Raw genomic sequence first — 14,129 nt, 5'->3', positions numbered from 1 at the left:
CCCTTCTCTCCCCTTCTCTCCCCTTCTCTCCCCCTTCTCTCCCCCTTCTTCTCCCCCCCTTCTCCCCCCCCTTCTCTCCCCTTCTCTCCCCTCTCTTCTCTCCCCTTCTCCCCTCCCCTTCTCTCCCCCCTCCTCTCTCCCCCTTCTCTCCCCCTTCTCTCCCCCCCCTCCCCCCCCTTCTCTCCTCCCCTTCTCTCTCCCCTTCTCTCCCCTTCTCTCTCCCCTTCTTCTCCCCTTCTCTCCCCTTCTTCTCCCCTTCTCTCCCCCCTTCCCCCCCTCCCCCCCCTCTCTCCCCCTTCTCCCCCCTCTCTCCCCTTCTCCCCCCTCCCTCTCTCTCCCACCCCCCTCTCTCTCTCTCCCCTCTCCCCTTCTCTCTTCTCCCTCTCTCCCCCCCTCTCTCCCCTCTCCCCCTTCTCCTCCCCCTTCTCCCCCCTTCTCCCCCCCCTCCCCCCTTTCCCCCCCTCTTCTCCCCCCCCCCTCCTCCCCCTTCTCCCCCCTTCTCCCCCCTTCTCCCCCCTTCTCCCCCCTTCTCCCCCTTCTCTCCCCCTCCTCTTCCCTTCTCCCCTCTCCCCCTTCTCCCCCCCTTCTCTCCCCTTCTCCCCCCCTTCTCTCCCCTTCTCCCCCCCCTTCTCCTCTCCCCTTCTCTCCCTTCTCCCCCCCCCTTCTCCCCCCTTCTCTCCCCTTTCTCCCCCCCTTCTCTCCCCTTCTCTCCCCTTCTCTCCCCTTCTCGCCCCTTCCTCCCCCCGCTCTCTAAAGGACTTACCATTACTGTGCAGCCGTTTTACCATCATTTCCATCGCGGGTGTGAATTTCAGACAGCGCTCCTCCACTTTCCCTGGCCCCCGCCTTTGCGATGGGCGTGTGTGTGCGGTCGGTCGATCCAACTCACGGTTTTAACGCGGATACAGCTCGAGGTTTTCCAGGCGAGTGACCTCGAGCTTGAAGGTCGAAGACAGTCTTCTTAACTCGCGGATTAGGTCGCCGCAGTGGGACAGCCCCTTTACCTTATTGTTACTGCTCTTGGTGTTCTTGATGGAAACATTTATGCTTAATGAACCGTTGAATATGCAGAGAGAGAGATACGGAGGGAAATTAATCCACAGTTTCTGAACCCGCTATGTAGTTGTGACTGCACGCAGAACTTCTGAAATTAACCGCGCTGGAAAATGACACACTCATTGCATGGTTGACGTTTCGGACTGGGTCCCTTCTCCAGACACGCCGTAACTTGGTACATGTGACAATAATAAACCTAAACCTAACGTGTTAACTCTTTGCGAACGTATTTTGTAAGAAAGATAACCGCGGGGAGGAGTTGAAGTTGTATTTAAATGTTCTTCCTTGTTCTCTACAGGCCAGCAGCAGTTCGGACTCTCTCGATGGGCAATATTCAGATTATGCTATGAAAAGTTATGACGCAGTTGTATTTGACGTATTGAAAGTTACTCCAGAGGAATTTGCTGTAAGTAGACGTGTTGAATTATGTGGTGCAATGCATAATTTTATATCATATATATCGAAGTATCTAAAATTATCAGAGGCATAAATAGGGTAGACAGTCAGAACTCTTTTTCCACAATGGAAATGTTAGAGACTAGAAGGCATAGGGCAGTATGGCGGTACAGCGGTAGAGTTGCTCCCCTTGCAGCGTCGGAGACCAGAGTTCCATCCTGATTACAGGTGCTGTCTGAACGGAGTTTGTACGTTCTCCCCATGTCCTGTGTGGGTTTTCCCCGTGAGCTACAGTTTCATCCCCCACTGAAAAGGCTTTCTCAAAATGTTTGTAGGCTAATTGGCTTGGTAAAATTGTCAATTGTCCCTAGTGTGTAGGATAGTATTAGTGTGGAGGTCGACACGGACTCGGTGGGCCAAAAGGCACTGTTTTCCGCTCTGTATCTCTAAACTAAAATTTAAGATGGAGAGCAAATATTAAAGTGATGTGTAAGGCAGCTTTTGTACAGAGGGTGGTGAGTGCCAGGAACCTGCTGCCAGGAATAGTGGTGGAAGCAGATGTAATAGTGTGTTTAACAGGCTTTTGGACAGGCCCATGGATATGGATATGCTGGGTATGGAGGGACATGGATTACGTGCGGCAGAGGAGTTGACTTGACCATTGTGTTTAGCACAGACATTGTGGGCCAAAGGGCCTGTTCCTGCGCTGTACTGTTCTATGTTTTATGTAATATTACTGCTCCAAATCCAGCTCTGCACAGAATGAGCCAGCACTTGAGAACGTGCAAACTCCACACGGACAGCAACCGAGTCAGGATCGAACCCCGGATCTCTGGCGCTGCGAGGCAGCAGCTCAACCAGCTGCACCAGTTCAGTGTAGTTAATGTCACATGTACTGAGGTTTAGTGAAAAGCTTTTATTGCATGCTAACCAGTCAGTGGGGAGACTATACATGATTATAATCGAGCCATTTACAGTGTATGGATATATGATAAGGGAATAAGGTTTAGTGTAAGGTACAGCCAGTGAAATCTGATCAAAGATAGTCCGAGGGTCACCAATGAGGTAGATAGTAGTGGAGCCAAGGGATATGGGGAGAAGGCAGGAACGGGGTACTGATTGTGATCACAGTGAATGGCTGTGCTGGCTCGAAGGGCCGAATGGCCTCCTCCTGCACCTATAGTCTATTGTCTATTCAGGACTGCTCTCTAGTTGAGACTGCGACACTCCCTCGGTTAGTTAGGGAGATAATTTACGTAGAAGAGCTTGGTCCCATAAGTTCTTTGTTGACTGACTTGGCGCAATTAACTCACTCTCACCCCTGGAACAGAATGGTCCTGGGTTTCATGTTCCACCCGAGTTTGGGGATAGGGCCAGTGGACACCTGGAATAAGGACTGTTCAGCATATCCTACAAAGAGGCAGGCACAGCTGGGGCCCATGTGGGTGCCCATAGCTACGTTTGGACTTGGAGGAAGTGTGAGGAGTCAAAAGATAAGTTGTTGAGGGTGAGGACCAGCTCCACTAGGCGGAGTAGAGGGAAATTGGCTGGTTCTGCGATCGAGGAAGAAACAGAGGGCTTTAATGCCTTCCTGGTGGGGGATGGAGGCATAGAGTGACTAAACGTCCATAGTAAAGATGAGGGAGTGGGGGTTCGGAAAACGGAAGTCATTGAATTGAATTTAATTGGATTTCCTTTATTGTCATTCAAACATTAAGTTTGAATGAAATTGCGTACCTTGCAGTTATGACAGAAAAAAGCACCAACACACACAATGAACACAATTTAACACACACATCCATCACAGTGAATCTCCAGGCACCTCCTCACTGTGATGGAAGGCAAAAAGTCTTATATCTTCCTTGCTTGGTCTTCCGCTGAGTCGATGCGATCGAGGCTCTCGATGTCGAAGCCCCCGCCGGGTGATGGTAAATCCCGCGGCCAATCTTAAGCTCCGCGAACAGACCGATTCAAACTCCACGACTTGGGGCGGATGAAGCCGCTACCCTCCAGTCCAGCGGCCGAAGCTGCTGTTGCGGGAGCTCCCAAAAATCGTTCACCAGCCTGGGACCTGCGGGTTCCCGATGTTGCCGTCCGCAGTGGCCCGCAGCCGAAGCCTCCGTAGCTCCGAAGTCGGGTCGCAGCCGCAGCGCCACCTCAGCCTCCAAAGTCAGTCAGCTCCGCGATGGTGAGTCCACAACCTCTGCCACTGGAGCCCCCAAGGTCGATTCCAGTTGGAGGCCGCCAGCTCCACAATATTAGGCCTCAGCGCAGATGGAGACGGAGATACGACAAGGAAAAGGTCGCATCCCCGTTGAAGGAAGAGATTTGAAAAGGTTTCCCCCCACCCCCCACATATACACAACTAAAAATGGACTAAAACATGCATCTAACATTAAAGAGACAAAGGGCACATGAGGTATCTTGGACATAGGTCAGGAGAGATTGGACCAGGATGGAGTCGAGGTACATGGAAATCAGTTCCGTAGGACAGGAGCAGGCAGAAACGATGGGTCTGTCAGGGTAGTTGTGATTGTGGATTTTGGGGAGAAGGTAAAAACGGGCTGCGCGGGGCTGGGAAACGATAATGTTGGAGGCTGTGGAAGGCAGACAGCCAGAAGTGATGAAATCAGTAATGGTGTTTGAGATTAAAGGCTGGTGCTCCATCTGTGGGATCATTGTCCAAGGATAAGTAGGAGGAGGTGTCTGATAGTTGTCTAACATGTACAGGTGGTCCTGCTATGGTGTATGTTTCCATTACATAAATCAGACATAACATCAGCGATGGATTAGAATTTTTGCATTATGCAGGTTAAATTGATTATAATGTAATTTTGATGAGGAACTAGCAAACCAATTAAAAGTTAGTTTGAAAATTGACAAGCAGAGAAAAAGCTGTCTTGGATTTAAACAGGGAATAAAATATCTGTTTCCATGTAACCTTCCTGCAGTAATCTGACACTATGGCCATTTAACAAAGTATATGTGTAAGAAAGAACTGCAGGTGCTGTTTTATACTGAAGATAGGCACGAGAACAACTTCTTCCCCTCTATCATAATGCTTCTAAATGTTAAGCAAGGAAGCTACAGTCCGATTCACCTCCACCCCTTTGCCGACATTGCACTTTGTCCGTGAAATGAATGTTCTAAGGGTCCCAACCAGAAATGTCACCCATCCTTTTTCTCCGGAGATGCTGCCTGACTCGCTGAGTTACTGCAGCACCTTTGGTCTAATGTGCTACAATGCTGAGAACTATATTCTGCATTGTGTATTTTCCCTTTGTTCTATTGTACTTGAGTTTGAACTGATTGAATCTGTGTATTGTAAATCTGATCTGAAAGGATCGCATGCAAAACAAAGCTTTTCACTGTGTCTTGGTACAGGTGACAATAATAAACCTAAAATGAAGTTTCACCATGCGAAGCGATTGAAATTGTCAAGCAATTACTTCTATGGAGGGTTGTGTAAAGAAGGATCCTGACCTGAAACGTCACCTATCCTTTTTCTCCAAACATGCTGCCTGATCCGCTGAGTTAGTCCAGTTTTTTGTGTCTATCACAAATAAACAATGTAACATACAGCCTTTAGTAATTTTAGCTTACAGTGCCAAAAATGGTTATTGCAATTTTATTAAAAAATACCTTTATTTTTGAAAATCCTGAGGGGAAAAAAACCCGTCATTATTGCAAGTCTAAAACAATAATACTAATAGCCCTTAAATTCAGCCCCCACTGATACAATTGCCCTTATTTTCCCAATTGCCATAACAAGAGCTTTCTTAGGAATGCAATTATCATGTTATAGCTCAAATACCTCTAGTTTATTGCCTATAAAGAACTTTGGGAGATTGTACTAGGTTTATCATATATTTAAAGGCTGACTTTCATTATTTGCTCTTTATTTTTGTTCAATGTGTTTCTTCCATCTGTTACTTCTGTTTTCCCACCTGCAGGTTATTCCCTGTCCTCCGTGTTTTGAATCTCAAGTTTTACTTCAGCCTCAACTGTAGGTTTTAGCGCGGAAACAGGCCCTTTGGCCCCCAGAGTCCGCATCGACCAGCGATTAACCTGTACACTAGCACCTTGAGGAACTATTTTACAACACACTCAAGCTAATTAACATACAAACATGTACCTCTGGAGTGTGGGAGGAAACCGGAGCACCCAGAGAAAACCCACACAGTCTCAGGAAGAACATACAAACTCCGTACAGACAGCACCCCTTGTCAGGATCAAACATGAGTCTCTGGCAGTGTATGACAGCAACTGTACCGCTGTGCCACCCCTAACGTTGTTTTTAATCTTTTTTTTTCCATATTCTGATTTACTCTTTTCCTGTTCCCATGGGCCAAGTATAATGTCTGTTTGGAAGAATGTCTTCACTGTGGGTAGACTGCAATCTTTGCAGATTATCTCCTTAATCACGTCTGACCCTGTTGATAATCTTCCCACCTGCAACCTTTATTCCGAAGGTGTTTAAATTCCGAAGCTGTTTCTTTAGCTCCTCAGGCCAGATCTGTAATGACCTCTGTGTATTTGGTAACATCTCTATAAACCACCTTGAGCGGCACCAACGCAACATTTGAAATGGAAAAGTGATATTCTGGAAACATTCAGCTGGTCAGGCAGCATCTGTAGGAGGAGAGCCAGAGCTAAGCTCTCACGTCAAAGACTAGGGTTGTGATGGCCGTAATAGAGTTCTGCATTTTGTTGTGTGAGCATAGATTAATACAACTTAGAACGTAGCAGCTTAGGAACAGGCCCTTCAGCCCACTATGTGCGTGTTGAACCTGATTCCTCCTGCCCGCACATAATCCATATCCCCTTCCTCCCTGTTTATCCCAGTGCCTATCCAAGAGACATTTACACAAGGCATGTGCACATCATTGTATTATAAATGTCCTTAGGCAATGTCTTTCAGTAGAGACCCAGGTTCGATCCTGACTGCGGGTGCTGTGTGTGCAGGGTTTGTACGTTTTCCCTGTGACAACGTGGGTTTTCCCCATGTGCTCCGGTTTCCGCCCACACTCCAAAGCTGTATAGGTTTGGAGGTTAATTGACTTTGATAAAAATTTGTAAATTGTCCCTAGTGTGTAGGATAGTGCTAGTGTACGGTGATTGTTGGTCGGCGCGGACACGGTGGGCCGAAGGACCTGCTTCCACGCTGCTTCTCTAAACTAGCGATCAAAAGATTTGAAAATGAGCAGATTTTAGGAGAGGAAGGACCAAGAAAGTGTTGAGAAAATTATTCAGGGTGTGTAGGAAGAAACTGCAGATGCTGGTTTACACTGGAGGTAGACACAAAATACTGGAGTAACTCAGCGGGACAAGCAGCATCTCTGGAGAGAAGGAATGGATGACTTTTCGGGTCGAGACCCCTCTTCAGATTGATATCAGGGGAGTGGGCGGTACAGAGATAAAATGTAGTCGGAGACAGTAAGACTGGTGGGAGAATTGAGAAAGGGGATGGGATAGAAACAGAGGGAAAGCAAGGGCTACTTGAGGTTAGAGAAGTCAATGTTCATGCCGCTGGGGTGTAAGCTGCCCAAGCGAAATATGAGGTGCTGTTCCTCCAATTTGCGTTGGTCCTCACTCTGACAATGGAGGAGGCCCAGGACAGAGTGGTTAGATTGGGAATGGGAGGGGGAGTTAAAGTGTTGAATCTTTCAATAGGAGGTCAGAGAGGCATATGTGGGAAAAGACGTGTGGCTCTGATGGGATAAGACTATCAAGAGCTAGGTTGGGCTTGATGGGCTGAATGGCCCACCTACAGCTCTGGAATCACTCTGCGGGTTGAGCATTGATTTCCTGAACCCTGAGGTAGGCTCGCGGTGACGTTGCAATTGCAATCCAATCCCAATCCCAACAAAGGTTTGCCCCCTCGGGACGGAGAGTCGCGTGGAACGTGCGGGAATTTTCCAATCGGCGCTCCAAACAGACGGAGTTTGCCCAGAAACGGCAAGTGGTCATCAGAAGAATTGGCTTTAAATGAAACATTTAACAAATCCAGTTCTTTTAAAGTCGTTCCAGCAAATCTTTGCCAGATTTAATCTGATGAAGCGTGGATGGGGAAACGATCTTTCCTACAGTTCTTCCAGTTTTTTTATTTTTGCACAATGTCTTGCTTTAGGCAGACATTTCCTATCAGATCTTAAATCTGCAGAAGGTTGAAAATATTGCAATGAGTACAAAGATTGTTGAAATTTGAACTAAATTGCCAATTTTCTCATGTGTTGCAGAGCCAGATCACTTTAATGGACGTTCCAGTATTTAAAGCAATCCAGCCTGAGGTAAGATGAGAGTTTGTAGAGCGGGGAGATTAGGGGAAGGGTGAATGGACACATAATTTGATATATCCTTTATAAATCTGATGTGCCATTGCCTTCTGCTTTGGTCTGCTGTGCCTTGACTCTGCAGGTGGGTTGGTCACTTATTTCACTTTAGAGAGTTTAGAGAAACAGGCCCCTTCGGCCCATCAGGTCCACGCCGACCATCGATCAACTGTTCACACTAGTTCTATGCTGTCCCACTCCCTACGCACCAGGGGTAATTCACAAGAGGGCCAATTAACCGACAAACCCGCCCGTCTTTGGGATGTGGGTTGGAAACCGGAGCACCCGGCGTTCAGAGGGAGATCGTGCAAACGCCACACAGACAGCATCCGAGGCCAAGACCAAACCTGGGTCTCTGGCACTGTAAGGCAGCAGCTCTACCCGCTGCACAACTGTGCCACCCCAAGATTAAATCAGAGACTAAAAAATAATACTGATTCGTTATGTTGCCTGAAAGCGGTGCATCTGTCTGCAATTTACAGTGAAAACAAAGGTTAAACACTGCCTGAAGATGGATCCTGACTCAAAACATCGCCTCTCCATGTTCTCCAGAGATACTGCCTGACCCGCTGGGTTACTCCTGCATTTTGTGTCTATCTTCAACATCGTTTGCTTTGGATCCTTCCCTAAAACTGCTCGCTCATTCTCCAAGATGCTTCTTTAAACCTCATTTGTACCCATCCATCCATCCGTCCCACAATCTCTTTGCAGCTCAGTCGAAGATACTGTGAATCAGCTCTCCCTCCACTCCATTGTGGGGCATGTTTGCTGTATTAAAGCTGCAATAATCCCCCCTCTCTTTCCCCCGCCCCTCTCCCCCTCCACATTTCATCCACTATCTCCCATCCACCAGTCACCGTGTTCCTTTCCCCCTCCTCCCTTCCGCACTTATCTCCCATCCCCGAGCACCCCGTTTCCCTTTAACCCCTCTCTTTTCCCTTCCCACCATTCCGTCCCACCCAGATCAGTCTCTGCGGCATTCCAGCCCACTCCTCTTTCTTTAACGGACATCAACTTGTCTCCTGTTCAATGCCAGCCTTCATCACTTACTCTAGCCATCTGCCAATTAAACCCCCCCCTCCTCACCTGTCTCCACCTTTCCCTTGTGTGGGAAGGAACTGCAGGTGCTGGTTTGTACTAAAGGTAGCTTCCCATTCCCACACTGGCCTTTCCATCCTTGCCCTCCTCCATTGTCAGAGTGAGGCCACATCTCATATTTTGCTTGGGTAACTTACAGCCCATGGGTATGAACGCTGATTTCCCTAATTTCAAGTAACTGCTGCAACCCCCCTCTCCCCACCCTAGTCATCCTACTAGTTCCACTGTTCGCATCCCTGCATCCCTTCGTTATCACCTCTTCCCCAGCCAACAATGGGCCATTATGGGCTCCATCCTTCCTTGGTCATCTGTTGTCAGCCTTGATTTGTTCTGGCCTTTTCCTACCCCAATTCCCCCCCACCCCCCCTACTTTCAGTCTGAAGAAAGGTCTTGACCCAAAACGTCACCCATTCCATTTTGCCAGAGATGCTGCCTGACCTGCTGAGTTACTCCAGCATTTGGTGTCTATCTCCACCTTCCCTGTGCCAGGCTTAGTCTTGCCCCCACCTTTCTTTTCCAGCTTTCTCTCTCCTTTTCCATCAGTGTGATGAATGGTCCTGACCCGAAACATCGTCTGCCCATTCTCTCCATGATGCCTGTCCTGTTGAGTTCTTCCAGTCTTTTGTTTATTTGCTAAAAATCCCTGGATCTGCAGTTCCTTGTGCCTGCAGTAGATGTTGGTTACTTTAGTTTAGTTTAGAGATACAGCGTGGAAACAGGTCCTTCGGCCCACCGAGTCCTCACTGACCAGTGATCCCCGCACACTAACACTTTCCTACACACACTAGGGACAATTTACTATTATACCAAGTCAATTAACCTACAGACCTGAATGTCTTTGGAGTGTGGGAGGAAAGCGAAGATCTCAGGTCACGGGGAGAAGGTACCAAGTCCATACAAATAGCACCTGTAGTCGGGATTGAACCCTGGCCTCTGGTGCTGCAAGTGCAGGAAGGCAGCAACTGTACTGCTGTGACCTAGTTGTCCATGAATGTTTACAGAGTCACGGGTTACATTTATGGAGCCAGCCATCGAATTCCTAGCTCCAGGGACGATGGGAATGTCTTCATTACAAGGGCTTTAAGAATGTGACATTGTCATTTTCTTGAGGAAAAAATTGGGAAGACCAATAAATGGTGGCCTTGCCATCAGTCCCCAGCTCCTGAAAAACAAAGAGATGAATGAAAAAAGAGGTTGGCATACACACAGGAACTTAAATAGGTAAGGTGTGCAGGATGTGTTCTGAATACAGGCAAATTCAGGCGTAAATCAGGCGGGTGCTGTCTGTGTGGAGCTTGCACGTTCTTCCTGTGACCACATGGATTTCCTTCAGGTGCTCCGGTTTCCTCTCACATGCTGAAGACATGTGGGTTCGTAGGTTAATTGGCCTTCAATAAATTGCCCCTTGTGTGTGTAGGGAGTGGATGCGAGTCTGGGATAAAATATAACTTGGCTTAATGAGTGATTGATGGCTGGCATGGGCTGGGTGGGCCGAAGGGCCTGTTTCTATGCTGAACGGAACTAAACTGAACGAGATGTGGCGGATTGAAGGACAGTTTCGGTGCAGTACAACTCTGACCATCCAATTTAAAAGCACTACAGAAGAGGTCAAAATGAATTGAATGCAGTGTTTTAGATTCAGTTGCAGAAGGGATTGCTTTTAATAGTTAATAGGAAACAGTGGGTGATTACACCTGTGGTAACATTGAATACAGTCAAGGTAAAGTAACGCCTGTGGCTTTATGTCTAGAAGTGTCAGGATCACAAAGCACACCGATTCACAACAACTTAACATGTGAATGTCTGCATGAACTGAGGTAACCACTGCAAACATTTTACTTTCCACATCTGTACTATAGATTTACAGCAATAACTATGAAACTGAAGGAAGTGTCTGTTGATGAAATTAAGAGAAATTAATACGATTAGGTTATGTTTAGATCTGTAAATGATCGGTATGGAATTTTACGTATTGTTTTCGTATCTGCTTGATAGTTGCTGAAAACATTTTTAATTGCTCTGGAAGTGGGCGGGACGGTGGCGCAGAAGTGGCGTTGCTGCCTCAAGCCCCTGTCCCACTTTCACAACCTAATTGGCAACCTCTGCCGAGTTTGCCCTTGACTCATACTCGCAGCATGGTCGCCGCGAGGTGGTAGGAGGTCTTCGTCACTCTTCCTCCGCGTACTCGTGGCCTCAAGTAGGTCGCGCCATTTTTTTCTAGCCTGATAAAAAAAGTCCACGAGTGGAAAAAAGGTTGTCATGGAAAAAATCGATACTCGTAGGTAGGTCGTAGGTAGGTCGTGATGGTAGATCGTGATGGTAGTTGTAGGTCGGTTACTGGCCCGAGAAAAAAATGCAAACATGAAATCATTTTATCATGTGATCATTTTCCACTCGTAGCTAGTCGTAGTTGGTCTTAGGTGTGGAGGACTGAGGTCGAGGGGGGTCATAGGGAGGTCGTAGACATACTCATAAGAGGTCGTAGGAGGTCTTTTACTTCGGCGAGTCAACACCACCTTGACATTTTTTTCAACTCGTCAAAGGTCTTCTAAACTCATAGATTAGGTCGTCCAAGTGGGACAGGCCCTTTACAGTGCCGGAGCCCCTGGTTCCATCCTGACTATGGGTGCTGTCTATGCAGAGTTTGCATGTTCTCTCTGTGAGCGCGTGGGCTTTCACCATGTGCTCCGGTTTCTACCACATTCCAAAGACGTGCAGGTTTGTAGATTAATTGGCCACTCTAAATGATCCCTAGAGTGTAGGATAGAACTAGTGAATGGGGATCGCTGGCCGGCTCGGACTCAGTGGACCGAAGGGCCTGTTTCTGCACTGTATCTCTAAACTAAACTAAAAGTGGAGAACAAAGAAATAGATCTGCTTTGAAACAATGTCAATTAGACATTGAATCTGAAATTAATGTTAAAAGCATTAAGAGATAAGATGTGGACTATAAGAAAGTTGTAATCTTATTTCAGGCAATCAGAAATATTTATTTCCTTCGTAAAAAAAGAGCAATGGGTCGCCAAATGATAGATGGCCAGAGAGGTGTTCTAGCAGAGCTTAAAGAGGGTGTGAAGAAGGATGGCACAAGATGTTGGAGTAACTCAGCGGGACAGGCAGCATCTCTGGAGAGAAGGAATGGGTGACGATTCGGGTTGAGACCCTTCTTCAGATTGAGAGTCAGTGGAGAACGAGAAGAAGGGTAGCAACTAGAAACGTCACTTATCCATTTTCTCCAGAGATGCTGCCCGACCCGCTGAATTACTCCACCACTGTGTGCCTTTGTTTGTAAACCAACACCTGCAGTTCCTTGTAGCTCCATTTTACTTTTCCATTGCATAATCTCCTGTGAAGAGTACACTCTTTCCTACACTCTCCGATGGAAGTTCGGTGAGACCCTCTCTCACTGCTCCTCCTCTATGATTTTTGCTTCAAGAGAGCAGGAGGACTCCGACATGAAACTGCAGCTATCCCTATTCTCCAGCGACGCTGCCTGACCTGCTGAGTTTCTCCAGCACTTTGCGTCTTTTTAAAAAAAAAATGAAATAGTTTGTGTTTTAGGCCTGCTGTTCACTTTTGGTGTCAATATTCTGCACGTGCAGTGCCGTTTGATACCATCTGGTTTGAGTTTAGTTTAGAGATACAGCGTGGAGACTGGCCCTTCGGCCCACCGAGTCTGCACCGACCAGCGATCACCCCGTACACTAACACTATGCTACACGAGGGACAATTTCCAATTTTACCAAAGACAACGAACCTACAAACCTGTAGAGTGTGGGAGGAAAGCCACGTGGTCATAGGGAAAACGTGCGAACTCCGTACAGACAGCACTCGTAGTCAGGATTGGACCTGGGTCTCTGGCGCTGTGAGGCAGCAACTCTAACTCTGCACCACCGTGCAGCCACTCTACTTTAATCATAGCCTCGAAGATAATTTCTCTTGGCTGTGCGTTATTAGCGTGCACAGAATTCCAGGTTGCCGTGGATCATTAAACTAATTGCGAAAGGCCAACAGACCATGACACGTTACTGATTTTTGCTTCCTCTATCCGAGCTAATAATCCACATGTTTTAAGGTAATGACTGTGAAGGTCAAGACAATGGCATAAAGAAGCTGGAATGACATAGAAATTATTTATCTTTACAGATTTATTTGTAAACCCCTATGTTTTAACTTAATTTATTGTCACGTGTACCGAGGTACAGTAAAAAGCTTTTGTTGCGTGCTATCCAGTCAGCAGAAAGATAACACATGATTACAGTCGAGCCATTTACAGTGTATAGATACATGATAAGGAGATAACATTTAGTGCAAGGTGAAGCCAGCAAAGTTCGATCAAGGATAGTCCGAGAGTCATCAAAGAGGTGGATAGTAGTTCAGCATTACCAACCTCTTTGGTGACCCTTGGACTATCCTTCATCAGACTTTGGTGGCATTACCTTATCACCAGAAAGCCACACAAGAAGATATTGATTTTTTTTTAATACACATTCTTGTTACACATTGGTTGTCGTCCCAATGTCACATAATTACATTATTATTACCCAAGATAGACAAAAATGCTGGAGAAAGTCAGTGGGTGAGGCAGCATCTATGGAGCGAAGGAAATAGGCCATGTTTCGGGTTGAGACCCTTCTTCAGACCGATGTTATGGGGGGGGGGGGGGGGGGGGGGGGGGGGGGGGGGGGGAAGAAGAAGAAGACAGTGGGCGGAGGGAGACTACCTGAAATTAGAGAAGTCAATGTTCATACTGCTGGGGTGCAAACTGCCCAAGCGAAATATGAGGTGCTGCTCCTCCAATTTATGGTGGTCCTCACTCTGGCCCTGGATGAGGCCCAGGACAGAAAGGTCGGATTCGGAATGGGAGGGGCAGTTGAAATGCTGAGAGATAAGCGAGGTAATGCGAACCGAGTGGAGGTGTTCGGCGATGGGAACCCCTGTTCTCTGAAGAATGAGGACATCTCTGATGCTCTGCTGTGGAAATCCTCATTCTGGGTGCAGATGCGGCGTAGACGGAGGAATTGGGAGTAGGGGATGGAGTCTTACAGGAAGCAGGTTGGGAAGAAGTGTAGTCCATATAGCCATGGGAGTCAGTGGGTTTATAGTGGATGTCGGTCAGAAGTCTATCACCTGCGATGGAGATAGTGAGGTCTAGAAATGGTAGGGAAATGTCGGAAATGGTCCAGGTGTACTTGAGTGCTGCATGGAAGTTAGTGGTGAAATGGATGAAGGCAGTGAGTTGTGTGT

General features: G+C 47.3%; 1 protein-coding gene across 3 annotated transcripts in view; it reads left to right on the top strand.

Annotated features, from left to right (window-relative positions):
• The window catches only part of ralgps1 (Ral GEF with PH domain and SH3 binding motif 1), a 679,800-nt gene that overhangs the window by 174,184 nt on the left and 491,487 nt on the right, over positions 1–14,129 (top strand). For all 3 annotated transcript variants that reach the window (XM_055659791.1, XM_055659790.1, XM_055659792.1), the window contains 2 exons: positions 1,355–1,462; positions 7,692–7,742. In XM_055659791.1, the coding sequence (XP_055515766.1) occupies positions 1,355–1,462; positions 7,692–7,742 (159 nt within the window). The remainder of the gene's footprint in view (positions 1–1,354; positions 1,463–7,691; positions 7,743–14,129) is intronic.

The sequence above is a fragment of the Leucoraja erinacea genome, chromosome 31 (genome assembly GCF_028641065.1).
Source record: "Leucoraja erinacea ecotype New England chromosome 31, Leri_hhj_1, whole genome shotgun sequence".
Lineage (NCBI taxonomy): Eukaryota > Metazoa > Chordata > Chondrichthyes > Rajiformes > Rajidae > Leucoraja > Leucoraja erinaceus.
The sequence above is the reverse complement of the archived record's forward strand: the minus strand, read 5'-3'. Positions and strand labels throughout refer to the sequence as shown.